This window comes from Chiroxiphia lanceolata, chromosome 7 (assembly GCF_009829145.1).
Source record: "Chiroxiphia lanceolata isolate bChiLan1 chromosome 7, bChiLan1.pri, whole genome shotgun sequence".
In the NCBI taxonomy this organism is placed as follows: Eukaryota; Metazoa; Chordata; class Aves; order Passeriformes; family Pipridae; genus Chiroxiphia; species Chiroxiphia lanceolata.
The window spans coordinates 33297147-33323980 of record NC_045643.1 but is presented as its reverse complement, the minus strand read 5'-3'; the positions used below and the strand labels follow the sequence as shown (position 1 = coordinate 33323980).

General features: G+C 40.3%; 1 protein-coding gene across 13 annotated transcripts in view; it reads right to left on the bottom strand.

Moving 5' to 3' along the window:
* Nucleotides 1-26834, bottom strand: part of R3HDM1 (R3H domain containing 1) — a 76527-nt gene that overhangs the window by 7696 nt on the left and 41997 nt on the right. For 5 of the 13 annotated variants that reach the window (XM_032693250.1, XM_032693260.1, XM_032693251.1 and 2 more), the window contains 17 exons: nt 24930-25008; nt 23367-23426; nt 23145-23285; nt 20587-20695; nt 20398-20493; nt 19483-19520; nt 19350-19400; nt 18978-19204; nt 16247-16501; nt 13500-13654; nt 12532-12630; nt 9319-9579; nt 8793-8913; nt 3898-4052; nt 3223-3371; nt 1161-1264; nt 411-578 (listed from right to left, as the gene is read on the bottom strand). In XM_032693250.1, coding sequence (XP_032549141.1) covers nt 411-578; nt 1161-1264; nt 3223-3371; nt 3898-4052; nt 8793-8913; nt 9319-9579; nt 12532-12630; nt 13500-13654; nt 16247-16501; nt 18978-19204; nt 19350-19400; nt 19483-19520; nt 20398-20493; nt 20587-20695; nt 23145-23285; nt 23367-23426; nt 24930-25008 — 2268 coding nt within the window. Of the gene's footprint in view, nt 1-410; nt 579-1160; nt 1265-3222; nt 3372-3897; nt 4053-8792; nt 8914-9318; nt 9580-12531; nt 12631-13499; nt 13655-16246; nt 16502-18977; nt 19205-19349; nt 19401-19482; nt 19521-20397; nt 20494-20586; nt 20696-21562; nt 21790-23144; nt 23286-23366; nt 23427-24929; nt 25009-26834 lie in introns of those variants that run through there. The other 8 variants (XM_032693257.1, XM_032693256.1, XM_032693254.1 and 5 more) reach the window with 7 other exon arrangements.

The following is a 26834-nucleotide window of genomic DNA, read 5'->3' as shown; positions in this document are numbered from 1 at the left end:
GAACTTCAGAGTTTTAAGTGTTTGGACATTAACATTTATAAAGGTTTCAGGGATTGACAAGTTCTATGTCACCAGTGTTTTCAAACACACTGAGGCTGCTACTTACACCCCTTCTAGAGATTACCCAAGTATTTGTAGATCCAAACCTTCTGAACCTGTTCTAAGTGCTTTACTAAGTGACATTTACCTGCTGAAGGCTGCTCCAGGCTGGCTATTGTTTCACTTTAGTTCCAAGTTGTCATTTTAGAAGTTACAATAATAGCAATTCAGATGAAGAATTACAAAAGAACTTCAGAGCTGGCCCTGGAGTTGCAGTTGTTGCAGCAGTTCTAGCAGTTAGCCATGAAATCTGATCATTTACAGCAGGTTCTAGACAGAATGGCTTAGATGAAAATCCCAATAAAATATACCTTTTTTTGGCTGCATGATGGACAGAGCAGTGGGTGAACTTTTACATGATGAGGGTGGAGACACTATGCTGTAGTGCACAAGGGAAGCAGCCTGTTGTGGCTTTGACTTGGATGAAGGTGGCAATAATGTAGGAGGTGATGGCTTCTGACTTGAGTGGTTGCTATAAACTATGGAAGTAAAAGCAGTAAATAAGGCTACCATAAAAACAGAACACCCCACACAGCTTCCAAGTACTTTTAGCTTTTCAGCGGGTCAAAAAGTGACCTCTCCTCTATCCAAACCCAGAACACAGTTTGCAAACTCTCCTCAGGACCTCTTAAGAAAATCACCACTCCTGCTTCGTTAGTGAAATCTAGAATGTGCTTGAGTAGAAGAGCTGAGTAACTGCACTGCTGCCCAAATGGACCTTGCTCCTTCTGTCAAATGCAAACCCAAAGCTCAAAATTCTCAGACCCGTCTGGCTATTCAGGAAAGGCTGAAAGTCTTTCTGCTGAAATGCAGTTCCCAGGTCTGTCCTAACTCACAAGTGGCCATACAAGGCACTGTGATGTGCCCTGAGAGATTTCAATCTTAAACAAGTAGAGATGTCAAATCAACCTGCCTCAGGTTAAAATGGAAAATAAATTCAGATATGGAGCAAAGGAGGCAAGAGAATAGAGCAGTTAATTGTAAATCAAACCCTAAATAGCAAAGATCTAGTCACACAGCACAGTAACAACAGACATTGTTTTAAGCTTTATTCCCCCAACCTGCACACTGCTGTCCTTGGAGCTGCTGGGAGTTGCACGGTGATGTTGTTCTAGGAAACTGTATCTGCTCCGATCCAGGAGGCTGCAAATATCCTACTGATGAACTGTAATAATAAAAAAAGAACATGACTAACAGGCATTTATGCCCCACTCATTTATTTAATCACGACTGCTGCATCTGCTGTCTCTACGTACTGCAAGTCACTGAGATTTGTTAATTTTAAATCAATATTTCCACCTACCCCTGAATCTGCTCATTCTTCAGAAGACTGAAGTTTCACACCTGCTCCTTGGGAAAACACATGCCCTACCTACACTGAGAAGCTGTACTAATTCACCTATTTTGATACAGTATTTTTGTGTCCATAGCACTACATCAGCATAAAGACATGGAGAAGAATAATAAAAAGAAAACTTTTTCCTCAGTTAACCAGAATTTGGGATGCAGTCTCTCAGCTGCAGGATGGCCCCACAGAGCTGAGGCAGCTGATCAGCAACCAATCCACACAGCCCAGAGAAGGGATTGTCTTTCCATGGCTTTTCTGAACGGGGTGTGGGAAAAAGAAGATGACTCAAAGGGATAAACAACCATTCAGTTGTTTGTAACACGTAGGACAGGGATAACTTTAACAGTTTATTTATGTCACGTATTTTTTCAGGGAATTCACGAAAAACAGGTAATTAACAGACATAGTGAGATTCTATCATACCAAAGACTGCTCAGCCAGAACATCAGGTTTGTGGACTACAGTCAGAATGGTGCCTATAGAATCCTGTACTAACAGATAAACTTTCTGAGAAAAAAAAATTCCTTCAAATTCTGGGAAAAAAGTAGGTTTAATTCTCTTGGACTTACTATTTTTATCTCCATTTTCACAAGTTTGTGCTATCCTTTGTCCCACAGTTCAACTATATAATACTAATTTAAGGATGCCCTTCCATTAAAGCAGACAAAACCCACTGAAAACTAACACAGCTTCTCATCTGCCTATTGATCCTATTTTTCAGTAGTGGCCTGTAGGTTTGGCACTTTCAGCTCTAGCAGAACAGCATCCTGCTTTCCTTGTCAGTGCTGCAGCAGAACTATTCTGAGGAAAGCAGGATGCTGTCATTAGTTGCTTGTCTGCTCTGAATTCCTAATAAATGTTTCCCTGTTCAAAAGAGAGGGACATTCTAACTGACACAAAAGATCAAGCAACAAAACTTACTTCAAAAAAGTCTGGGATTATGCCTACCTGTGACTTCGCTGAACCTCAAACAGAACTACAGAAAAGGATTAAAATCCTTCAGGTAGAAGGAAAGAGAATTCCCATTTCAGTAGCTGAAGGCATGAGGCAATGACACAAATACTACTGAAGTCTCTGCACTCACAAAAAGATGAAACAAGCTCCATACTGCTGCTGCTTGTTTAAAAGCTGCCAGGTATTTTTAAATGCTGCACATTTCTAAGTTCAAAAAACTAGAGAAAGAAAAATTTGTAGCAAGTACAAAGCCTAATTAATTCTTTTAGGTCCGTGCCTGTCTGTTCTCACACACTCAAACTGTGTTGGGAACAAACACGGATACGCAGGGAGGGCTGTACGTGGAGGTAAAAAAAAAGAAAAAAGGTTATTTGTCAAACAAAAGCCAAGCACAGGAAAAAGTTTCTATACTTGTTTCATTCTGGGATTCAAATTCTTTTTTCTCTACACGTTATTAAAGTAGTGTCCTTGACTAACCCAGTGAATATGGACAGTCAAATATTACAGCAAAAGGCATCGCTGCTGAGCACGAGGGGCTTCAGGGGGAAGAGAAGGAATGCAGAAAATTCAAGAGGTGGAACTGCAGTGAAGTATTGCTGAAAGTGATACGGAGACAATGTTTTCCAGTCCTGCAAGTCTGTCACAATTACAGCACTACTGGTTGTTTCAGTTAATTGCATAAGAGCAAAAATCAATAGACAGAGTGTCTAAGTCTGCCTTTAAAACACGTTTTGATATCTGCAGGACTAAAAGCAGATCCTGGCAGTGCTACAAAGCCTTGAAACGTGGTTATTGAGAAATCTGGTATCAGTTAAACTCACCTTAAATTATTCTGTTGACCTGATGGAATGACACTGTAGTAAACTGGCATTCCTGTGGTGGGCAATCCTTGATTGGACTGACTGGGAATTATGACAGGCTGCTGATATGTCTGCTGGGGCACTGCTTGGGAACCTTGAGGCACCGAAACCTGCAATGGGAAACACACTCAGATCTTCTCCTGCAGACAAGGTTCCTTTCTGCCTCCTGACCATCCTAGCTGATACAAGAATTTAAAAAAACCACAAACCCAGAAACTTAAAGAACTGGAATTCTCTAAATCCAGAAGACTAGTGACAACAGTAGTTGAAGTAACAGTGGTTTATTAAAAAAAAAACCCCTTCTTCTCCAAAAATGGAAATGTTGGCTCCAAGGGACTCCATCAATTAACAAGAGATTTTCTCTACAAAAGAAAGCGGGGTGGTGAAAGGAAATCTTATAAGATTTCCTTCCCCACCCTCTGAATTTAACAGCAACTAACACAGCACTTGGCTTTAAAAAGGACTAGAACTTGTATCTTGTGACAGACGTTTTTCTCACTTCAGTTGTGGGTTTGTGTTGTTTAATTTCTGTCCCCTGCTTGCAGCTTTCTGCCATTTACAAAGCAAAGCTCTAGAGAAACACAAACAGTCAAACACATGGCAGAGTGACTGGAAAGTCATGATTACATCACCCACCTGATAAGATGGCACTGAAGGATATGGAACAATCACACCTTGAATTTGATTCCCAACGTTGTTGTGTTGGCCACTGACTAGATTTTGATTCTGAGACTGCTGAACTCCAACTAAACCCTGGTAGCTTTGCTGCTGGTTGGGCAAAATCTGGTAACCTGAAATTATACATTTAAATCTTACTTTGAAATAATGAACACGTTTTATATACAGTTGTCTATGTGAAAATATGTGTAGCATTTTCCAATGGCTTGTTAAATCCAGCAACTTCATAACAGTTGAACTTCTCATGCATATAAAAGAAGCCAACATTAAAATTAATAATTTATTCACTTGGATTCAGCATGAAATCCTATAATACTGTTGGCAGTGCTGCTCCCACATGCGTGCAGGATTTATTTGCACTGGAGTTACATGCATTAACACCTCCAAAGCACTTGAACAAAGCATGCTAGACAATATCAACCCAATCCATTGTCTACTAGGAACAAGGCCATTCCAGGCACATCAGTTTTGAAATTCCAGCTGTGCCAAGTTCAGCTGGTGCCTCAGGTGCCCAGGGGTCAGAACATCTTGGCTGCGATTCAAAACTGAATCCGACTTCAGGAATGTTTGTGTAAGGCCTGTGTGCAAATCTTTTTCAAAGGGGCAATTTCTACTGCAATCCATGATGCTGAAACCAACTGGGAGCTGAGAAAAATCTTCCAGGTAGAAGCCACATTGATGTACAGTGGAAGACCTCCGTACTCAAAGTTATCTTAGGGATAAAAAGAAAGATTTTCAAAATCACCCCTCTATAGTGTCTCTACAACAGTTTATTATTGCTTAAACTGTATCCTTCAAAAAATGCCTAAAAAAAATCCCATCCCCCAAAACCCAAACCAAAACACCCCAAGCATGAGTGCCAAATCTGTGCATTTATTAAATCCAACCTGAGCTCCCACTTTGTTCTTTTTTAACAAAGCATATACAGGTAACTGCTCCCATGAGCAAACACATGCAGAACACAGTCCTTGCTGTCATGTTCTATCATACAGGTGTGCACTACTTACCCTGTCAGCAAAACACTGTCAGTGTTTCTGAGACAAACCAGTTATCGCTCCAGACTAACAAAACTGGGCTTGTCAAGATGCACTGACGGCCAGAAGAGTCTGTGTTTGAGTTGGACACGTTCACAGTCTACTGACCTCGACATTCCCCATGCTCCCTACCTTGGCACAGAACTATAATAAAGCAAATTTAGCTGCAAAAACTCACTTGGTTTGTCTTTAAACTGTGTTAAAAGAATGGGATGGTCTATTCTGGAAGTAATTCAGTCCCCACAAAACACCTTTTTGTGAACAACACCCACCAGTGTTCATTGACGACACCCACCCAGGGTACAATGAACACTGTGCACTAACAGCCTCAGCTCGTTGTCTCTACAGAAATTGCAACAAGGAACACTAAAAGAAGACTGTTAATAGAATCAAATATTGCTTCAGAAAATTAAAGGGAAGAAGGCTGAGTTTGTTAAAACAGCTATTCACTAGAAACACACAACACTATAAATATTTGCAGAGGACTAGACAAAACTTCAGAACAATGCATGCTTGAAGGAGGATTAGTAATTAGAATTTTTAATAACTCTTAAGTTTGAACTGTGCACAAAATCCCCTTCATATCTGTAATAAACAAAACGTTTAAATATGCTTTGTTCCAAAATGGTCCCTAAAAGCAGGAGAATGGGAAGTTGTGGTATGTGACAGACCCAGTCAATACATCTGCAGCCTAAACCCCTCATGTCCCAGAAATTGCCATGGAGCTGGGAGTAGCTTTTCAGCTTTTTCTGGCACTTCCAGAGACAGACACGATCAATTTTGCAAGCAGAGAGAACTGGAACCACACAAATTGACTGCCACGGAGCTTCCCCAGAGCATTCCAAAGAATGCTCTATTTTTAGCCTCACAATTTCACCTCTGCAGAGATGGGCTGACAGAAATGCAGCTCTCAGCACAAACCTCACACCTGCCAGAGCAGTTTGTCCCATGGCACAGAAATACCCTGAAACTGCAGGTAAAAAAAAAAGCATGCTGCTTAATATTTACATAATTTTAAAAACGACTGTTAATATAAGAACAGTTAATTTACAGAATATACATTTTGTGACAAACACACCAAGAGTGAGAAACAGCCTTTATTCAAGAACAGAGGAGCCAGTACAACCACTTGGTCAACAAGCTGGGAGTTCATGAGCTTTCTTACAACTGTTACAACTACAGCTACTGTTACAACTCAAATAGTTTTATCCCTGAGCCTTGAGAAGCACAAGCCAGTTGAAGTTCAGGTGATGTTCCTACAGGAATTGGAGTTCAGACTGATTTTTTAAACCCCCTGTAGTCAGGTCTCACGGCAACTGGGCTCGCATGATCATGGCAATCAGAAATGCCTTTTTCTTAAAGAGTGGTTTCTTCTCCCAACATCTTTTGGGCAACCAAAGCATCTTTACTAAAAGTGAACCCCCCAAATGTTTCCCCTGAAGCCCCTTTAAAAAAGAAGGCAGGAAGCAGCTGAAAAAGAGACCGGTTCACTGTGAGAAATGTAAACCTCTCAGACAGTGTTACGGCCCCGAATCCAGCAGCTCATCAGTAAAGTCAGGCCACTCCACAACATTAGACCAGAAGTGGCTCCAGTTGCCAAGCTCTCCGAAGCTGTCACCTTTTATCTGAATTTGTGTTTGCAAAGCTATTTCACAGTTAGTAACCACTTTATGAGATGAATAAACCCCACAGCTTTTTTGTAATACAAGGTCTGTAACTCTCCTTTTTGACCAGGCACGTTGCTGTGTGAGCCAAGGAACGTGCTGCCCTTTGGCTCCAAAACAGCCACTGCTAATAAGCATCAACAACTTCAGGTGCAGCTTCATGTCAAATTAATACCAACATTAAGGGTTTAAAATAAATTACAGAAGTGAACTTTCGAATACACCATCTCATGAGCAGTTTTCAGAACAGAAAGCATGCCATGGAATGGCATAGAATCAGCACAGAATGCTGATTCAAATTTGCCTATAATGCAATGAGAACCAGCAATGGCTGGACAGCAGCTTGGAGAGTTTCAGTTCAACACTAATTATGGCATTGCTGGTAAGATCCTCCTGTCTCCCATTAGTGCCAGTGAACACCAAATAACAAAACACTGAATATAGTTATAGACTGGACTACCCCTTAACTACTTCAACATGATATCCTGATGTCAGGAGTACAAGGTACACATCAAAGCAGTGAAGTCGCTCTCTGCACAGCTTGTTCATTGTATTTCTGCAGGACAGAGAGAGGGAGTTGATCTGCTGACACTTTTCACCCACAGGCACTGAAGTTCAGTTAAATGTAAAGGGCTAAAAACATACGAGAAAGAGACTGACTTACCCAAGAGCAACCAGCTCAGCCCTTTGCATCTCCTCCCCCCGTGCTTCCCCTCTCAGACTGGCTTCTTTAGCTACACGTACCCTGAGCTCTGAGCTGGGGCCCTTGTGTGCTGTTCACATGGGGTGTCCCCAGTGGGGAGTAATCCCAGCTGAGCCTCAGACTTTTTGCTATTAAGTAGTCTAGGTATTAAAAATTCTGAGGAAGGAAAGCAGGTTGTGTAATACAGTTGGGTAACACATCTTTAACACCACTGAATAAAACAAGCTGCAAATCCAAGTAATTTGTTTTCCTTCGAAAAAATCTCCATATACTTTCACTTCCAAAGACTGGAAGGTGGTGATCTGTTTTACAGTAAGCAGGTACCTACAATATTTTAAAACAATCTGACAACTCTACCATAAGTGGGCATGAAATCTTGACGATTCTCCAATGAAATAATCCTGTGTAAGTTTGTGAACTGAACCCTGAATAACAACTAAAGTGTTACAACTATTGGAGCAATTCCTAGAAGAACTGCAGAAGAGGAGCCATCCCTCCTACAGGCCACTACATACAACAGCTATAAAGAAATCCAGTTAGTATTTGTAAAAGTTGATCTTTCATCCTGCTTCTGTAGAGCAACAGATAGTTGGGAGCAGGAATTAAAAAAAATCCTTCCTGAAGGAAACTCAAAAGGACAACAAGTCTAATGTATTCAACTAAGAGATAGTATAAAAGGATCTTTAAGGATCTCTGCCTCCAAACATTACCAATTACTTCTGAAAGTTTTGATCATGTATCAAGATATTACTAAGAATAAATTTGTTTCAGGAATCACGTCATAACAATCTTTTGAAGTATGGGTTATCAGAATAATGGTAGCTACAGTTAAAATTGGTAAGCAAAAAAAAGACAATAAGAACGAGAGGAGATGAAAATACAGCTTGCAATCATAGAAAGGTAACTCAAACAGTTGAAAGGTCTTTACTAAAAATAGGAGGAGCAAAAAAACTAATTCTAACCCCTTAAGTGTCACTATATATTCCATTCAATACCCTGATACCTTTAATCATAGGCCAGAAAGACAAAGTAAAATAGTATCACCAGTATCTTCTGCACAGTACTGTGTTCATGCCACAGTATCTAAAATTAGTATCTTTTGTTTAAAGCTTTCAGTTAAGGCACAATCTCTGCCATGTTACATTATTTAAAGGTACTAATTAATCTTTGCAACTTACTCAAGAATTAGTTACTAAGTTAAACATTTTTTAAATTATTCAGCTCTAAACTTATAAAAAAGTAAAATCCTATCAAAGTTATTCACAGGAATGGCTTAAATCTCAAGTTTCATGCACAACCGACTCAAATTTTGCCACCTTAGGTTAGCTGCACTTTGTATCCCATATCTGAACTCCTACTTCATTTGAAATTTTACAGCAAAGTTTAAAATGAAAAACCAGGAGAAAAACCACACACAGCATTCCAATGAAATGCAGGAAGAGTTCCACAAACCTGTCTGCTGGGGGGGCTGTGCCAGGGGCTGGTTCTGCTGCGCGTTGTAGTGCACGGACACAGGCCGGTACTGGGGGCTGGAGTGAGGGTACTGGCCAGGGGCACAGTAACAGGCTGGCATCTGGAAATCAACAGTGGGGGATCACTGACAGAAGGCACAATCTACATGCAAAACCATCACCATAAAAAAGATGAAAAACTTATAATAAATTGCCTCTTTAACAGCCCATTTCTTTTACTTCCAATGTAGAAGGAACAATCTCCCAGTCTCCATAAAGCGACTTCTGAGACACAAGAAAACCATGGAGACCATGAGTTTTACCAGCTGTGGGTAATTAGGCAAACCTGTGTGATTGCTGCTTCTCAAGTAAACTAAAAGCAGTCATTTCAAAGCACATAAGGCAGAAAAAAACCAACCCCAGACTCAATGCACAGAGCTGCAGTTTAACAGGGAGCCCCACACTATGTGAGAAGCTCAGGAACAGAACAGCACCATCAGTTTTTCAGGATGGAACAGCCACTGTACCTGTGGCACAGGTTGCTGCACATATCCCTGCTGCTGGAGCACGGGCTGGGTGACTGGGTGGCTGGATGCCGAGTATCCCGGAGCAGACACGGGCTGGGCAGAGGGAGGAGGGGGTGGAGCAGCAGTGAGGATGTATCCAGGCTGCTGGGGGGGCTGGAGCACCACGGTGGACTGGAACAGGGCACTGGGAGGCTCCGCTGCCTCGGCCGGGGGCTGCCGGGACAGGCTCAGGTGGCTAAACTGGGATCCCAGGTTGTCTTGCTGGATTGGGGAAGAAACAGGAAAAGCTCCATTTGCAAATGAACATTCAAGAAAAAAAAAGAATAAAACAGCCAAATGCCTCAGCAAGTTTCAGGCAGCAATGTCTCAGATTACTGTGCATTAGCAACAGCAGCCAAGGGACAACAGGGAAGGAACTCAGTAGGGAATTATCTCCAGGGCTGACAGGAGGAGACAACACCCATGTTCAGAGATTTCACTCTTCACAGCAAACATTCAACTTTTGGATCACATCTGCCTCTACCTACTTGTCCTGAGAACTCAATTGTCAAAAATAAAGTCAGAATTTGTGTCACTAACATTTTCTGACTGGACTCCAAAGCTTGAGTGAAAACATCCAACCCCAGTTAAAATAGCAGAAGGCATTAGTATTGCTGAAGTAATTTTCGGGTTTAAGAGCTTAAGATAATGAGGCTCTAATCCTGAGTTACAAGGTACATTCTTCTAACTTGGTATTATTCTACATGCAAAGACTAATTATTTTTTCATCTGAAATCAAGTAACAACTGCAAAATCTCTGTCCCAGTGGCTGCCCTCTCTCTATATGTCATTGACATCTGAAACGATGACACCACCGAGCACTGCAGGAGTCCTGGGCAACCTGAAACTTCCATTACTGTCACCCCAAGCTCCCATTCTTTACAAGCAATTCAGCATCAAGTTAGCAAAACCCTGGAAATTAGAAGTGCTCACTAACTAGTACTGCACTTTTTATGCTAAACGGGAAGATTTTGTTCCTACTTCAGAAGTGGACTCTGCAAACATGCAGGAACATTAAAACTATTTTAAGACCATTTGATCTTCTCTTAGATCATCCTGAAGATAGGAATTAATCAAGAAAAAGTGCAAGCTCCATCTTTTACTGATTAGCTACATTCACAATTTATGATGAATTTTTCTAGTTTCCAGGCTAAAGATATTCTTAATTACCACCGGAAATATAGATTTGCACCTAAAACTTAATTTAGAATACCTTTAGAGCTTAAAAAGCCCTATTTTCATTAGATCAATAATCTGACTGTGGCATTTCATTCCTTAATGGTGCCTATTAAAACAGCTATAACACTTTTCTATATTGGACTTCACACTCTGCTTTTCAGAATACTGAGTTTAGAGAGGAGATACCGAATGTGAGTTTATATTAATCCTAAATATGTCCAAGGACAAACCCAAGGAAAACACATTGATTTGTGACACTATAATAATGTCAGTAAATCCTGACCTGCTCCGTTTGTCCTGGTGACATGTGTGGTATAACCACTGAAACATGGCATTCCCAACACATGGACAAAGCAGACTCTCCTGGTGCCAGCTACAGGTGTGTTCCATTGGGATTATGACCCAAGACCATCAATCCTTTTCACTATGTGATTTAAGTTACCATCAGCAGGAATACATTTTTGAACCTCCCAGCACACTTTGTATTTGAACCCATTTCCTGAATGTGAAATGCTCTGAAATTACTATAAACCTGGAAGGAGTTTCCTTCTCTGCTTTAACACTGTTCAAACTGGAAAGTAACTTCAGAAACAACATTGCTAATTACAGAACACCCTGCTTCAAGAGCAATTCTTTTTAGATTTGTATTACTAATGTGCTGCTAACGGCTACAATAGTTTTAATTGTACGCAGGCTATTGAATTTAGCTAAATCTGTACTTACTATTAAAGACATTTCTGATTAATGTTGACAATAATAAAAGCTCTGAATACATACTAAATTAGCTACTGTACAACACTGGGGTGAGCTAACCCTGGCTGGCTCCTTGGTGCCCACCCAAGGCAATACAGGAGAAGAAAATCAGATGAAAAGCTTATGGATCAAGAAAAGGAGGGAGATTCTTCACCAACTACCATGACAGGCAAAACAGACCCGACTCGGGGAAGATTCATTTCATTTATGCCAATTAATAATAGAGTAGGAAAGTGAGAAATTAGAACTAAAACCAGTTTCCCAAAACCTCCTGTGTCTTCCCAGGCTCAGCTTCACTTCCAGATCTTCCACCTCCTCCTCTGAGTACCACAGGGATGGGGGAATGGGGCTTCTGACTGGTTCCCAACCACGTCTCTACCGCTCCTTCCTCTTCACACTCTTCCCCTGCTCTAGTGTGGGATCCCTCCCATTGGACACTGTAATGTCTTCAATGTGGGTTCTTCCCACAGGTTGCAGTCCTTCAGGAATTGAGTCTATCCCACGTGGGGGCAGTTCCTGGTCCCTTCTCACAGAAGCCACCCCTGCATCGCCTGCTACCAAATTCTTGCCACATAAACCCAACACAAACATGTACACAGAGTATCAGAGCAGTCTGAGGAGTTGGGAAGCTGTAATTTTTCACCTGGACTCAAGTTCAGATTCTGCCTTGGATAACAACTCTCCTTTATTAAGTTTCAGTTTCAATTTGTGTGGGTTTTTTTTTTTATCATCCCCTTTTTTTTTTAGACTAAGATATTTAATTTCCATCTTCTACTTATTAAACCAGGGATACTAGTGAAGTGGGAGTGTTCAGAGTTCTGGCAAAAAGGTTACAAAAAGATAACCTCAAAAAAACAGGGCAGCTGATCCCTCAAAATGTATCAAGGTTCAGCAGAAGAAAGAGCAGACAAAGACACAACAAGAAACAGTGCAAAGGGGTTAATCCAGAGACATAAAAAGGTATTGACTGGCTAACAAAGCATTGAAAAACTTCCTTTATAAAGGGAAATAATATATCTCTAAATACAGAGATAAGTAGATACAGCAATTACAGATATATCAATTACAGATATTGCTGCTGAACTTGAACTGTTCACACGTGGGGATCTCCGGTACCACGTCACTGTGGTTGGGAAGCCAGTCACTACCTGGTATCACACCCCCCTCACAAACACCCAAGCCGAGGTGAGCAGCCACTAAAGATTAACCTAAGCAGGGAGCAGAGAAGAGAAGATGCAGTACCACAGAGTATTGCTGTGTGGAGGAGGCTGGCAGGAGCGGGGGTGGGAAGGACACTGCGGAGTACTGGACAGGCTGGGAAGGCTGCAGAGCCCGCAGAGGCTGCAGAGATAACAGGTTTACAAACAAGGTTAACAGCAGAGAAACAGAAGTGAAAACAAGTCTCCTGTAATGGAAGAAGCAATTATGCTTCAGAAAAGAAACGCACTCCTCTACTAGAAACAGAATGGATAGTACTTTTTTTTTTTAAAGCTCTAGACTGCATAGAATTAAACCAAAAGTAACTTTGAATATTTCAGTCTCCCAGAAAAAATACATGTGATTTATTTGCTATACATTATATTAGCTATGTCAGCAAATTGCTTCTATTTAACATTTACTGTTTCCTTTAGAGAGATTTTTTTTTTTACATTATAGATTAAAAACTACACATGTATTTTAAATACAAGCTCTTTCAAAGCATCTAAAGGCAGAATGAATTTACTGCTAACCACAGATTCAAACATATTACTTTCGTTGATTCAACAGCACTAAAATATTTTCTCTAGATTGTGGTATTTGAAGGAGTATCCTTGTTGATAGTATTTCAGGCAGCTTCAACTCCAGCATCCATTGAGAAGGCAATGAGAGAATTAGTAAAGGATTTGTGAAGAAAACAGCAAATACCACAGACACACTTCTGTGAACTAGAAAGAGTACAAATGAGCCTTTTTCAAAAGGATACACAGGTATCTGAACAGAAGTTTTAAATAGGGAAAATGAACAAAGGTAAAGGTTTAGATTAAGTTCTATAAATAACTTCTAGATAATATTTGAAAATCATCTGATAATATCACAGGAGACTATGGGCCTGAAATAGCTGCTGTGGAAAGGAAGAGAACCTTCCCTTTTCCTGCCCAGACACAGGGGGTGGAGGCAGAGCCCTGCTCCTGGTCCCTCTCCACCCCCACCCCATGGTTGTGCCATGTCACCTGCGAGAGGACGGGGTTTGCCGGGGGCTGTTGCTGAGCCGGGGTGGGAAGAGGTGGCTGTTGTGGAGGTCCAGGCACTTGGGTCCTAACAGGCTGCTGAGGCATAGGAGGATTGTACACAACTGGAGTGCCATCGGGATTCAGGAATGGCTGCCCTGGGAAAGGTGGAAGAGAACAAACAACCAGTTGCGCCATCTGAGCTTGGAGAAAACACACAAATACATTTACAAAATGGATGAAATAATAGAGTTTTATTAAGAATAAGTGAAGTCATGCTGTTTTATATGACAGGTTTATGCCAAATCCCCACAACCACGTTTATAATAGTAATGACTACATGCAGTGAAAAACCAAAACATTTAAGCTAAACAAAGATACCCCAGTCTTTACTTAGTGAACACATAAATATTTGCTGTATCCTGCTTGTCTTGAAACCTGATTTTTAATCAAATGGATTGAAAAGGACAGGAGTAATAATGAAAAACCCTACTAAAAAATACTATTTTAAGGACCTTTTAAAAATTAATTTTCTTTAATCAATATGAACATCAATCAGAACACAGGAGAGCTTAAAGGCAAATATTTAAAAAAAATATATATAAAGCAATAGCTGCCCTGGTATTCCCATGACTGCTAATGAGATTATTGTTAAAGGACTCTCTTCCCCTATTCTTAGATGAATTGGCTTTTAGCTTTCAAAATAAATAATGTAGTATTAGTCTCCTATTTCATAATCTGCAACTTCAGTATTACAGCAGTGGACTAAAAAAAAAGAATTGAAAAATTAACTCCTTAAAAGTAAATTATAGACAAACAGTGATTTATTTTTGTGCCTGGGTTGGGAAAAAACCCAAACAGATGGAAGGAATGATGGCCTGGCTGTGAGGACCTGTATGTACCTGCTTCATGACACATCCTGCATTGGCTTATTTTGATGCTTAAGGCCAAATACTGACGTAGATTTTTCTCTCCTCTGATATAAATATTTTCTTGTCTGAGATTCTTTCCAGAAACGTACAAACTAAGATAAAATAAAGCCTTTGCCCCCTAGCCATGGTCCTGTCAAAGCAAACTAGTGCTCCTCCAGACTGCTTGGTCCCATTATATTTAAATGCAACTGGCCAACATAAAATGTAACAGTTACTGAAAAAAGGATTGAGGAATTAAGGGAAAAGGCAGACAAGGAGCATGAACAGGCTCACAAAAACAAGCTACACATCATGCAGTTGGACTGCAGGTGATTAGGGGAGATTCAATTCAGCTTAACAGGTGTCCCTGTAACACCCAGGGATCGGGAACGTTCACAGAAACAGGGAGGCAGATTTGCCTACTTCCTTCTCTCACTTTCTGCTCACCACCAGAGCTTCACTTGTTCCTTGGAGCGGCTCAGTACGAGCTGTCTTTTCCTAATTACCCTCTTCAACTCACGAGCAGAATGACTCTGCTGACCCAGCCATGGGATGCTCTGTCAGAAATACTGAGAAACCAGACTGTGTTTGTTGAACTCCAGCTGTCATTTGGAACATTAAAGCCAAGGAACAACTACCGAATATGATGACTCCTGTACATCATCTATCCAAGTTTATCTGCACCTAAACATTCCTTGTTCTTAAAGTGCACTTTACCTTCTATTAGACACTCATTAGACACTAACATAATTATAAAAGACTATTAATGAACTCAGCTCTGAGATGACAAATTCAATGGCTATCTATGAAAATTAGGTCCTACAGCAACTCATTTGTAACCAAATTTTAAGAAATTGATTCACATTAAGGAGAAAGAGAAATTTATCTATTTCTTTGTTAAATCTTCTAGTTATAAAAGTTATTTACTAACTGATCATCTTAACAACCCCAATCAGAAACATTTAGTTTAAAACATCATGTGCAGTTACATTCAAACATAAAAAAGTCGATCTACAGGATGATGGTAAACATATCCTGAGGCATTTTCTTTTCTGCCATGAAAACAAATCATTAAACTAAAATTAAAATATAATAATTTCCAAAAAGTATGATGTTTTACATAGAAGATAAATTAAAATTTTCAAGCTTTCCTTAATTTCTACAATAAAGTAAAAGTTTGCCCAGAGAATTCTAACTCCTCATTTCATCCAGACAAGTAGTCACATATCTCCTTGCTCCTACATTACGGAGTATCCATTTCCCACTGCTTACTAAAGATATCAGGATTGGCCAATTACACCAACATTGCTTTAATCTTGTTTTAAACTGACAACAGAAGTTTAGAAATAGCAGGTCAGCTCATGGTTCTCTCTCTCACTTGTATTAAATCAGAGCCATGAGCACAGGGACACAAGAATATGTAGCGACAAAAGAAATGAAGGATGATAAATCCTTGCCAGTCAATGTGAATCCTTTCTCAGGCTCTGTCCCCTCACTGAAACAGACTTTTCCCTCTCCTGAAAAGATCCGAAACAATAATTTAAGTTATTCTGTGTTCTGGATAATAAATCATAGGATTTTCACATTTTGTGCAAGTCACTCATTAAAATGTCACATATAAGTTAAAACTCTCCCAGAGAAAATCCCGGGAGTTTCCTTATCCCTTTGATCCCACAGTCATGCTTTCTCGGTAAATCAGGTGCACTGAACGAACACAACCACAGGAAAAAAAATGAAGAGGAAAAGAAAGGACACAGGACAACACTGAGGGTGAGTCTTTGCAAACACTCGTGCATGTCCCCAGTAGTCAGTGTGACAGACCCCCCGAGCGCTACCAACCTGTTTGGGGGTTGACCAGCACGCTGCCCGGCGGGATGCCCGCCGCTTCCAAGGGAAGCAGAAAGAAGCTACTGCCAGCAGGTGCCACTTGGCCACTCATGCCACCATCAAAGGAAAGAGAGTTACTAGTGCTGGCAGCTGGATAGACGGCAGGAGTGCCAGGAGAGGGCTGGCTTAGAGCTGGCACGGGGACAGGCTGCTGGGTGTGGGAAAGAGAACCCGTGGAGGACCCTACACTACTAGAAGACTCTGAACCTGGGAAAGGAGTAACGAGAAAGGGTTTTACCTACAGAGAGAAACATCATGCTCACTTAAAATATACACTATAAGGGTGAGCACTTACAAGCTCAGCATTAAGCACATGATTCAACAGTGCCCTTTCAATGAACTCCCCCTTCATCTCCCCTGAAATACATTACAACGTCCCTTCTGTGCCCCAAGGGTCAGTTCAGCACTGCTTTGCACTGCAAAGGGAGCTTTCATATCTACAAGTGGTTTTGTGGTCAGAAAATACATGTCTGTACATCCAGAGTTCCTATAAGGAATTGGTCACTACTCCAGAATGATGGATGCACGTATGCGGATGAGATCAAGGAGATGGACATACAGCTGCTGCACCTATGCAATCAGGGGCAATGCAGATCCAGAGGATCCCTGTGGATACATTGGCTAAATCCACGTGCTCTGCACACACAGAACATGTAGGTAAGCAAGGACCAGCTGCTTTTTACTACTGGTATCAGAGGTTTCCTCTGACTCACCTGTTGGACAATTTGCAGAATACTAAAAACCACAAAACTATTTTTTTCCTCCTCTGACAACTTTGAGACTGAAATCACAAATACATCTAGAAAAAATTAGTGTGATACTGAAGTTTTAGCCTGGCTTTATGAAAAAAAATCAAATTTCCAAAGGAGTATCAAATAGCCAATTGAAAGCAATAACCATTTTACAGCTGTGAATGACTATAAACATTGCAAGGCAGTGGAGAACAAGACCCTGAGCTTCCTGAAAGCCAACACATGCAGTTAAAAGTAATATTCCAAAAGTCCAATATGGAGAGGTCTGTGGAACTGCTGTTCCCAGATCACTGTACATCTAGAGCTCAAGGTATACAGTTTAGCAAAGACTTCATAAGAAGTGTATGATACTTGCAGTACTTGCAAACACAATATAGTTGTTTAAATTAAAGAACTCCTCATTAGCAGCCTCTATACAATCTAGAAGAGAAAGGACTCTGATGGAATTTCTCTACAGTTTGAAGTTAGTTTGCAGTCCTTCATAAAATTGTAACCCCTCTACTTGTGCTGATGAAGAGAGCACAGCTTGAAGCATTGGCTGATGCTATTGGCCTCTTTCTATTGCTGAACAAAGCGAAAATCAAAGGTATTAATTGTAAACTGGGCAAAAGAGCACATCCCAGCTCTGTTAAACCATCTTGCCCCGACCAGAGTTACTTTGATTGGATTAGTTTCCAAGTGTACCCCCTTCTAGATCATGTAGAGAAGTCAGGCTGAAGCCATTGGAACCAAAGGCAATGACATCTTTGATTCAAATGAACAAACCAACCCAAGCTCAACACGTGCCAAATCACCAAAACCTGGAACTGCAGTGAAGCTACAACCATGCAGGCAGGCATTCCAAACCTGGAATGTTCTCAGAATGCCAAAATAAAGTTTCCAGCAAATTTTTAAGAATCGCATTTATGTTCTTGAAATTTAGGGAATAAATATTTCTAAGAATGTATTTTATATCTACATTGTCAAATTGCAGTTTCTTTTCAAGCTGTGCCAAATAGCATTACTGCACTGCTAAATGAAATAACTCCATGTGATGGCACAGTTTTACAGCATATGCAGAGATAACTCAAAATCTAATTTTTTTATAGAAGCATACAATGGATTAATTTGTAACTGTTTTACTGCATTAAGATAGAGCAGTGTGGCAATATACCTAAAAAACAGTGATGGTTTAAGGGAAAGCAAAAAAATTTGAACAGATCCTTATTAGAAACAAGTTTTATAAATAAGATCAGAGCCAAAATTATTAAGGCATATGATTATATTCTGATTTTTTTTACAGTTCTAATTCAAATTCTGAAGCAGTCCATCAGTAACCCATCCATGTATTACAAACCTTAAAATTCTCCACAACCAGATTAGAGATCAGATCAACTTACGTTGGCATTTGGAATACAAATATTTACTACATTTCATTTTTGACCCACAGAAGATTCATATCCATATCTTCTGAGATTTTGTTTTCACATTAATTGCAAGTTAACAGATCTCTGAAACCCAGACTCTTAGGAGTTTTTTTGCCTCACATTATCAAACCTTAAAATTAAACAGTACACTTTGTTCCACTGACCTCATTTCTCAGCAACCTAAAAACTGAAAGAGCATTTTAGCCATATGCAATGCAATTTAACAGAAGAAAGATAACACAAGAAATATAACTACCAATTCCTAGGCTTTAGCACTGTTTTATCTGAGCTAGCACTATAGCCGTGCAGTTTCCTAAGGCTGCACAGGGCAGCTTTGCACTGGAACTGGGGAGTTGAACTCCAAGTATTTTACACACTGAAATTTAGGGTGATCAACGTTCTCCAGCCCTTTGCACGAGACGAAACACACTCGGCTTCGAGCCACCTACGACGCACTTGAAAACTCTGCTTCCCAAGTGGATCAAATCCCCATAGAGCCATGGATTTGTACAGACTTTGTTGTACCTGTCTTGGACAGCCTGCCTGTGCTCTTGCTGCTCCCAGAGCTGTCTCCCCTGGTGAGCACTGAGATGCCACTGAAGCTGCTGGCTTTGGTCACCGCCGGCTTCAGGTTGCGCAGGGAGCTGTCGGAGTCGGTGCTGCTCCAGGGCCGGGGCTCGCAGCACTTCAGCTCGTTCTCAGTGCTGCTCTGGTGGCTGTTGGCTGATCTCCCTGATGTCTCCTTATTGATCCTGCAATTTATAAACTCAGCTTTTAGCACCAGTTGCAAAATAAGGGAAAAGAAAAAAAAAAAAAAAAGAAAGAAAACCAAGAACGAAAAGGTGAAATGCATGCAGAACACGGGGGTGTTATTGGTTTAAAGAAAGCATCAAATACCTAAGTATCTGTCGTCTTTGCTGTGTACTATTAGCTTCTTCCTCCTGGATTCTGTTGACATTTTAATAAGACAGCTTAATATTTATTAAGAAAATAGGAAAACAAAACAGAATTAAACGGCAAATTTTCTTACCTTTTGTCAGTGAAATAATTCTCTTGGGAACACAGGGACTGAGGGGCAAAGAAGCGCAGAAATTAATATGAATGGCATCTAGAACCCCTCCTATGGTAAATGGTAAATTATATATACATGGTAAATTAATATGCCTAAGGAAAAGGTAATTTTATATCCAAAAACCCATTCTTTTTGTTTGTAGCTAAGGTGAACAAAAAGAAATAAATTAGGCTCTCAGAGCTCATTATTCTCTCTTCAGAACAAGAATGTGGGTTTGGATGTGCAAGAGCTACAGATAAATGTCAGAAAATGTGGATTATTAAAAGTAACACATTTTTTAAGACATATTTGTACTGTTTGAGTCAATATAATCACTCCTTGCAATTGAACTGCAGCTTATAAGGTTTCCTGCTGGGTATCTCCAGTCAGGGATTAGACTGGAGATTCCTGACTGCAATTTCACACACGGGGCCTGAAATGGTTTTACTGTGACCACTTAAAATGTGATTGCTACAGATACAAGTGAGAAAAGGGTTTGGGTTTTTTTGCTTGTTTTTTTCCTTTTTTAATTATTGCTCTGAGCAACAACTGAACGGATTGCAGTACCAGAACTCTGGAATTTAAATTGCAATAAGGGGGCAAAATAATGCAATAGGGGGAAGTGCATTGAAGGAGTGGTGCCAGAGAACATATCAAAATAGTTCTTGAAGGTCTCTTGGGTTTCACACACCAGTGATTAGAGAAAACAAGATTTCTCAGTAACTTCAATGTAATTTAAAACTCACTTAGAGCACACTAATGATTCTTATCTGCTCAGTCCCCTTTGGAAACAGAAAGTTTCCTGGAAAGAAGCATCCTTTAACAAACCCACGTGTGTATGTATGTGTGTGAAGTACTCACAGAACACAGTGAAAGGTTTTCTTTGATACATACATCTTGTGCAAATATTCTTTCTCTAGCTCTCTGATATTCCTCTTCACGTTCTTCTATGGATTTACTTCTTCTGTCATCTTTTAATCGTATCCTCATCTGAAGTAAGTGATACAGTGTCAACTTCTACAGAAAAATAGTATGGACACAGTCAAATGCAGTAAGGGGAAGGAAATAAGCTGTGCCTTTTACCTGGTTGTCATCTTTGTCTAAACTCGAGTTATCTCTTTTAAGGATGTACCGCTTCTGGAAGTCATCGCTCTTCTCGTCCTTTATGTGCTCACAAAACTTTTGGTCAGGTCTGGGAAAAGGTGTCACAAAGAAAAGATGTGTGGTTTTGTAAACATATACTGGACAAAGTGGAGTAAACCAAAATATGCTCAAGAATAATGCTAAATATACTTAATATTCTAACTGAAGTCACAGATTTGGGCTGTCCAGGTAATGGAAAAGATGAGGTGCACCCCTGACAAGTCCTGTTCCTGAGGCATAACAAACCTGCTTTTAAAAACCTCTTCCTCCTTCAAAGCTTTTTCTGCAATTTCCAGTTAAGGTGGCAAGCAAACCACATGCCCTTGGGGAATCAGAAGTGCTCTGGAATCCCAACTGGTGCCATGCAATGGATATTGGGCATGCATGGAAGTGCAGACAAGTGTTTGCTGCTAGAGCTGCAATACCTCAAAGTTCATTGCAAGGGAAAATAGAAGACAAGATAGAGGAGAGAGCACTGAAACTCAGAAACTTCCAAAACACAATTAAGTAGAAATAAGTAAGAGAAGAATAGTACAATGCAGGCAAGCAAGAGCTTCACACGATCATAGGGAGAGGGTGAAGTAACAGATTATAGATATTGCTTTGGTATTTTATCTACTTTGTGAAAGAAAAAGTGATTATTTTGCAAACTCCTGTTATTAAAAAGAGATACCAAGTTCCTGGACAATAAAATTTCTGCTGTCATAAGAGAAGAGCTCAGACAATCAGGAAATATTTGCCCAACAGAAGACAAAACAAATGTACACTCTTCTCTGTTTCTGTTATTTATTCATTACCAAGGACACCTGGGTAGAGCGAGGAGGGCTTTTCTACAGAACAGCCAGCCCTACCTACTAGTTACTGGCTGCCCAGGCATAATTAGCAGGCATTTCAGAGAACCTTTAGACTGTCTTACCTCTTTCTTTTAAAGGTCTCTGAATTTACTGCCCTGCAATCACCAACTCCCACTCCACTGAGTCGTCCCAGTGAGCACTGGGTGGTTGATGTCAGAAACATCACTGAGCGGCGATGGAGCCGGGACCTGCCTATGAGGAAAAGGGAAGTTGGGCTTTATTCCACATGGAGCACATCTCCCAGGTTTTCTTGCTAAATTCTTATTTTATATCCAAAGAGATTTAAAATAAGAATGTTGAAAACATCAAGAATCCTTATGTCTGCAGGTTAGATGAAATGCCTGCTAATTAGTAACTACACCTACAGGGGCTTTCAGAGGCAGTCAGCTATTTAAATACGGACTAAAAGCCATAAAAATGAAATAATCTTTTATTAGTTCTTATTCCACAACTGAAGCTTCAGTCTAGAGATGCTAGTAGTTGCAAAGGCAACAGATTAGAAATGTCTGGCTTTCTAAGTCAGTTTAGATACAGAATGTACAGCCGAAGCAAACACATACATAAACAATGTAAGTATTCATCATATATTTAGGCTCTATATATTTTTCTAAAAACTTCCGAGAAGAAATTGTCTACTTAAGTGAAATTTCATTGTGGCATATCATTTCAGTTCTACTGACCCTAAAACTAGAGTGGATAATTAGATTTTTTTTCTCCCAAAGCTACAGAGAGTGTACAAAGAGACTGGGATTAGGATGCAGGCACTGTCAACTCCTGTTTTCATGTTCAAAACCACAAAAAAAACGGTGTCAGGCAAATTCTTTAAGTTAAAACTAGAAACTAGGTGGCATAAATATGTCAACACATCAGACTTTTGTCTTTCTGAGAGAGAATGAGAAGACAGGGCAAGTGCAGAGAAGAGAGAGAACAGGTGGCTCCTTTGAATGAAAACCTCAATTCCACCCAGGTTTTGGGGTTGCTGTGGCCCCAGTGCTCCCCTTTTTTTGCAATAGGGGTTTTCCCAGGGGGGTTTCCAAGAACACCCCAGCCCTCACAGTAAAGCACCATACCATGGCTTGTTAACCTGGTTGACACTTCCACTGCTGCCTATCCTCCCTGCTGTGTTTATTTGTAAGGACATGTGAGATCAGTAAGCAACTTTATTCCAACTGATAAAGAACTTCAACACCTGAATTTTCCCTGTAGAATTTTACAGTACAAAAGCCAAAGTTGTGCAAGTCTTATCCTCTCCCTTCACCCATTCTAAGATAAGGCTGGTTCTGCTTTCCAAAAGAAACAAAGAATGTACTTTGTACACTTCACTGGTGTAAATCTTTAAACAAATAAACAGTTGACATAAATTCGTATCTCACAGGAATAAAGCTAGCAATGCACCTCTGCCAGAAAAGCAACAAAAATTCCTAACTTAGAGGTAACATCCCTTGTTCCCCAGAAGAGTTAAACATGAAACGACATGATTACACAGCACTGAAACATGAACAGTAAAGATCTTAAAACCATCTCTCCTTGATGCCTGTTCCCAGTGAGGAGACAGACCCCACCTGCTACAGCATCACTGCATCAGACATCCCAGGTGTCAGATCTATGCATCAAAATGGTTTTTTTCAAGACTTTTACACTTACATTCTTGTATTGCTAGTTTTATTTACTATGACTGACTTCCCACTCTGGTCCACGTTGTGCTCTAATCCAAAGTAAGCAGCTACCCTGTGCAACAGCATTCTATGGTAAGATGTCATTGGGGGAAACTTTTTTCTTGGAACTCTGGAAGAAAGGAATAGTAGCTTTATTAAACAAACAGGAACACTCTTGAATTCTTTTTTCCTATGAGAGTACAGTACTTACTCATTATTACCAATGAAATCTAAAATTTCCTGTTCTAATTTCAGCAGCATCATTCTGTCCCTGAAAATAAAAACACAGCAACTCACATATGAGACACTCCAATAACTGTGGTTGTACTCATCTTAGGAATACACAGCTGTGATCAAGGGGTGATGGCAGACTGTAAACAGGACCACCAGGTGTCAAATGCAGCATTTTTAGGACAAAGTATTCTTTTTTTGCTAAGCTATATTGACTTGGGCCTGCCCAGTGAAACATGCTGTTCTCAGCTCAGAAATCAGAGCACAAAGACCCTCCAAGAAGTCTCTGTCCTGGAGGCTCAACAGAGAGCACAGTCCTTGAGAAAACAGGCCCCAGGAGGAAAAGCAGTGCTGAGGTTGGTTTGTGTGGGCAGTGAGATTTACAGAGGTCTCAGCTGGCCCTCGGACTGAGAGCACATCCTGGGATCACTGAGACATAGTGACAGGGCTCTGGGAACGGGAGGCATAACACCAACAACCAGGGAGTTAAAGGTGGCACATGGAGCAATGTGATGAGGAATTGAAAATGCAAAGGTGGTAGAAATGAACACTGTTCTTGGAACTGCTTATGCTGGTTCTCCTGAACCATCAACAGGCAATGGAATTCACTGCTGCACAGTTCACAATTTGTGCATATCACAGAACTAGGCTTCCCAGTTACTCTGCATGTTAACCTATGGAGATCTACACCTACAGTTCCTTATTTCCACTTTATGGGATGCTTTATGACTTCAAATAGGAACCACCTAAGAGTATCACAGAAGTCTGTCTTTCTAATTTTACAGGACTATGGCTCTGGCCCATTATTATGGCTCATTTTAAAAATTTTTGCCAATAAAATGGAATCCCAATAAATTATTGCATTGGAATTCCTAACTATAATACAAATGAATAACAAAGAGCAGTGAAACAGCTTCTGTGACAGAACACAATTGCACCCAGTTAATCTCTGGCCTTGTACAGCCACAAACCCAGTACAAAACCCCACTGAGGGGAAGGACAACCAAGGCAGCCTGTGACACACTGCAAACCTCAACACAGATCCAGGTAAACTCTGTTGCTAACAAATGGTGGACTTGGATGAGGTCAGATTTGGCTTCTGATGTGCAGAGTGAAGATCTCTAGCTATATAGTACAGCTTAAAAACAATGCCTTTATCTACAAATTCAGTGCAAGACAGATTAGAGTCAGAGAAGGCAGTTTGATCTCAAATAAGCAGGTGCTTAGAGAGTACAAGTTCCAGAGACACTGCATTAGAGTCCCTTCAGGGAGAGAACCACACACAGACTGAACACACTATTTGCATATTAAACATAAAAAGCATATTTCAATGTCCTGATCCTGTGCTCAAAAAACACCCCAATTACAGTGGATTGGTGTTTGAGATGGCCTGTGCAACAAAACCTCTTCCTGAAGAACTGACATGTGGTGTTAAGACATGTGAGAGGGGAAAAAATAAAACCACAAACAAAAATCAGGTAGTGTGACACCTCAGGCAACAAGAGAGAAAAACATGAAGAAAGTTGACATTACTGATTCTTACCTGGGATTGTTTTTTAATGTATTTACTAAAAACTCATGAAGATCTATACCAGTGGAATCTGTATATTCTTGGCTGGAATCTAAGGGTGAGGGGGAAGAAAGCAAAATTACACTCTGAAGAAACACTAATACTACTTTTTTCCAATTATTGCTGAACATAACATATATTTGGATCAATACTATGTAACTGTTAAGCACATCATTCCCAAAATTAAACACCTCCACCCACTATCCCCTGATTCCAGTGTAATAGGGAAGGAAAAGCTTCAGTGACACTACCAATCTCTTGACAACTGGCTGTAGATTGCAGTAGATCACCTTGAGACACCTGATTTCCACCAGCCTTCCACATTCCCCCAGTATCCTACATTGTCCTGGTGTGTTCACACCTGTGGACCAGCAGCAGCCAATCTACAGAATTACTGGATGTTGCCCAAAGAAATATTGTAATTCAGAATGTGACAGTTGAACCTTCACAAAATGTTGTTTTATATCACTAAAAACTCTTGTTCTGTTGGGCTTTGTTTTCTCAATGTCATGTTTAGATGTTTTCAAAAAGGAATCTCACAACCCTCCTCTCCTTTCAGGTTTCAGTGACAGAAAGTATTCAAAGTTACACATTATCCTCTAAAATCTGCCCCTGGAAGACATGATTTAACACCAAATCTTCCCTTACATAAACACCTTCAAGTGCCAGGTTCTAGAATTCAAACCAACAGATGTTTTAACGGTATTTTTGGAACTAGATTTCTTCCAAGAAATACTTATGTGTTAACCTAGCCTCAGCTTAGTTAGGCACAACTCAAACTTATGCTTAGGTCCCAGTCTGAGCATTTATGGTTTGGGATTACTCCTGATTCTGAGGAGGTGAAGGAAAAAAAAACGCTATGCCTGGTAAAATAACTTTGAGATTCAATGATTATTTAATTTTCTTAATTTGCAACTGAGCACTGATTTAGTTATAATTACTAGAAGACTGATGCTTAAATTCCATAATTTTCTATTTTAGCACATCCTATATTGGGAAGTAATGAACCTCCAGAGGAGATACTGGTTGAATTTAGAACACCTGTACCACAGGCATTTTGTCACTTTGCTCTCAACTCCTCATCATTACCTAGGGGGTATTTGTGGGTTTTTTAAGGCATCATTTCAAAGACTGAGATTTATAAACGCAAGTAAAGTTCTCCATTCCGGTGCTTTTTATTTCAGGAATACCTGGCTGCCAGCTGGGACAAGCTGCACTGAAATGCCACATGAGGAAGGCCATGTGGAATTGCAGGACACGAGGGGGAAAAGTGCCCCCTGTCCCAAAGAGAAGTCTCTCTTTAAAGGTATTTCCTTTACACTGTGTGATCTAAGATACAGTGATCTAAGATATTTAGCTCTCTTTCAGACTAAAACCTAAAGATTTTCAGCAGATAGACTAGATCTTCAATGCAGAATGCAATAATATCTAAGTGGACACACAATACTTGTCCTTTTTATTTATGTAGTTCCACTCTCACTCCAAAACTTTGTAAAAAAAATTCTGATACTCTCAGAAGTAAAATAAACAAATGAGAACATGGACTTCTTTTGAATAAAGCTCAGAAACGGTACAAAGGTGGCTGTGCCATTCTCACTCAGGTTTCACAAGTCCTGTAACAAAGTCTAGGAGTGAGACAGGAGCTTGCACTGACTGGTAAAGTCAGTTTTCCAAGGAACACTTGGGCACAGCTGAGGCAACACAACAGCTTTGCTGCTGGTCTGCACAGCCAGGCAGGAGAGAAAGGAAAAACATTTGCTGGATTGCATGTCTTTGATGGAGCTTTGAAAGCACCCTGTCCTTGGGGACCAACTCCCTTCTCCAGCTCAAAGGGAGATCTCTATTGGCTTCATTTTCACAAACAAACAAACAAACAAA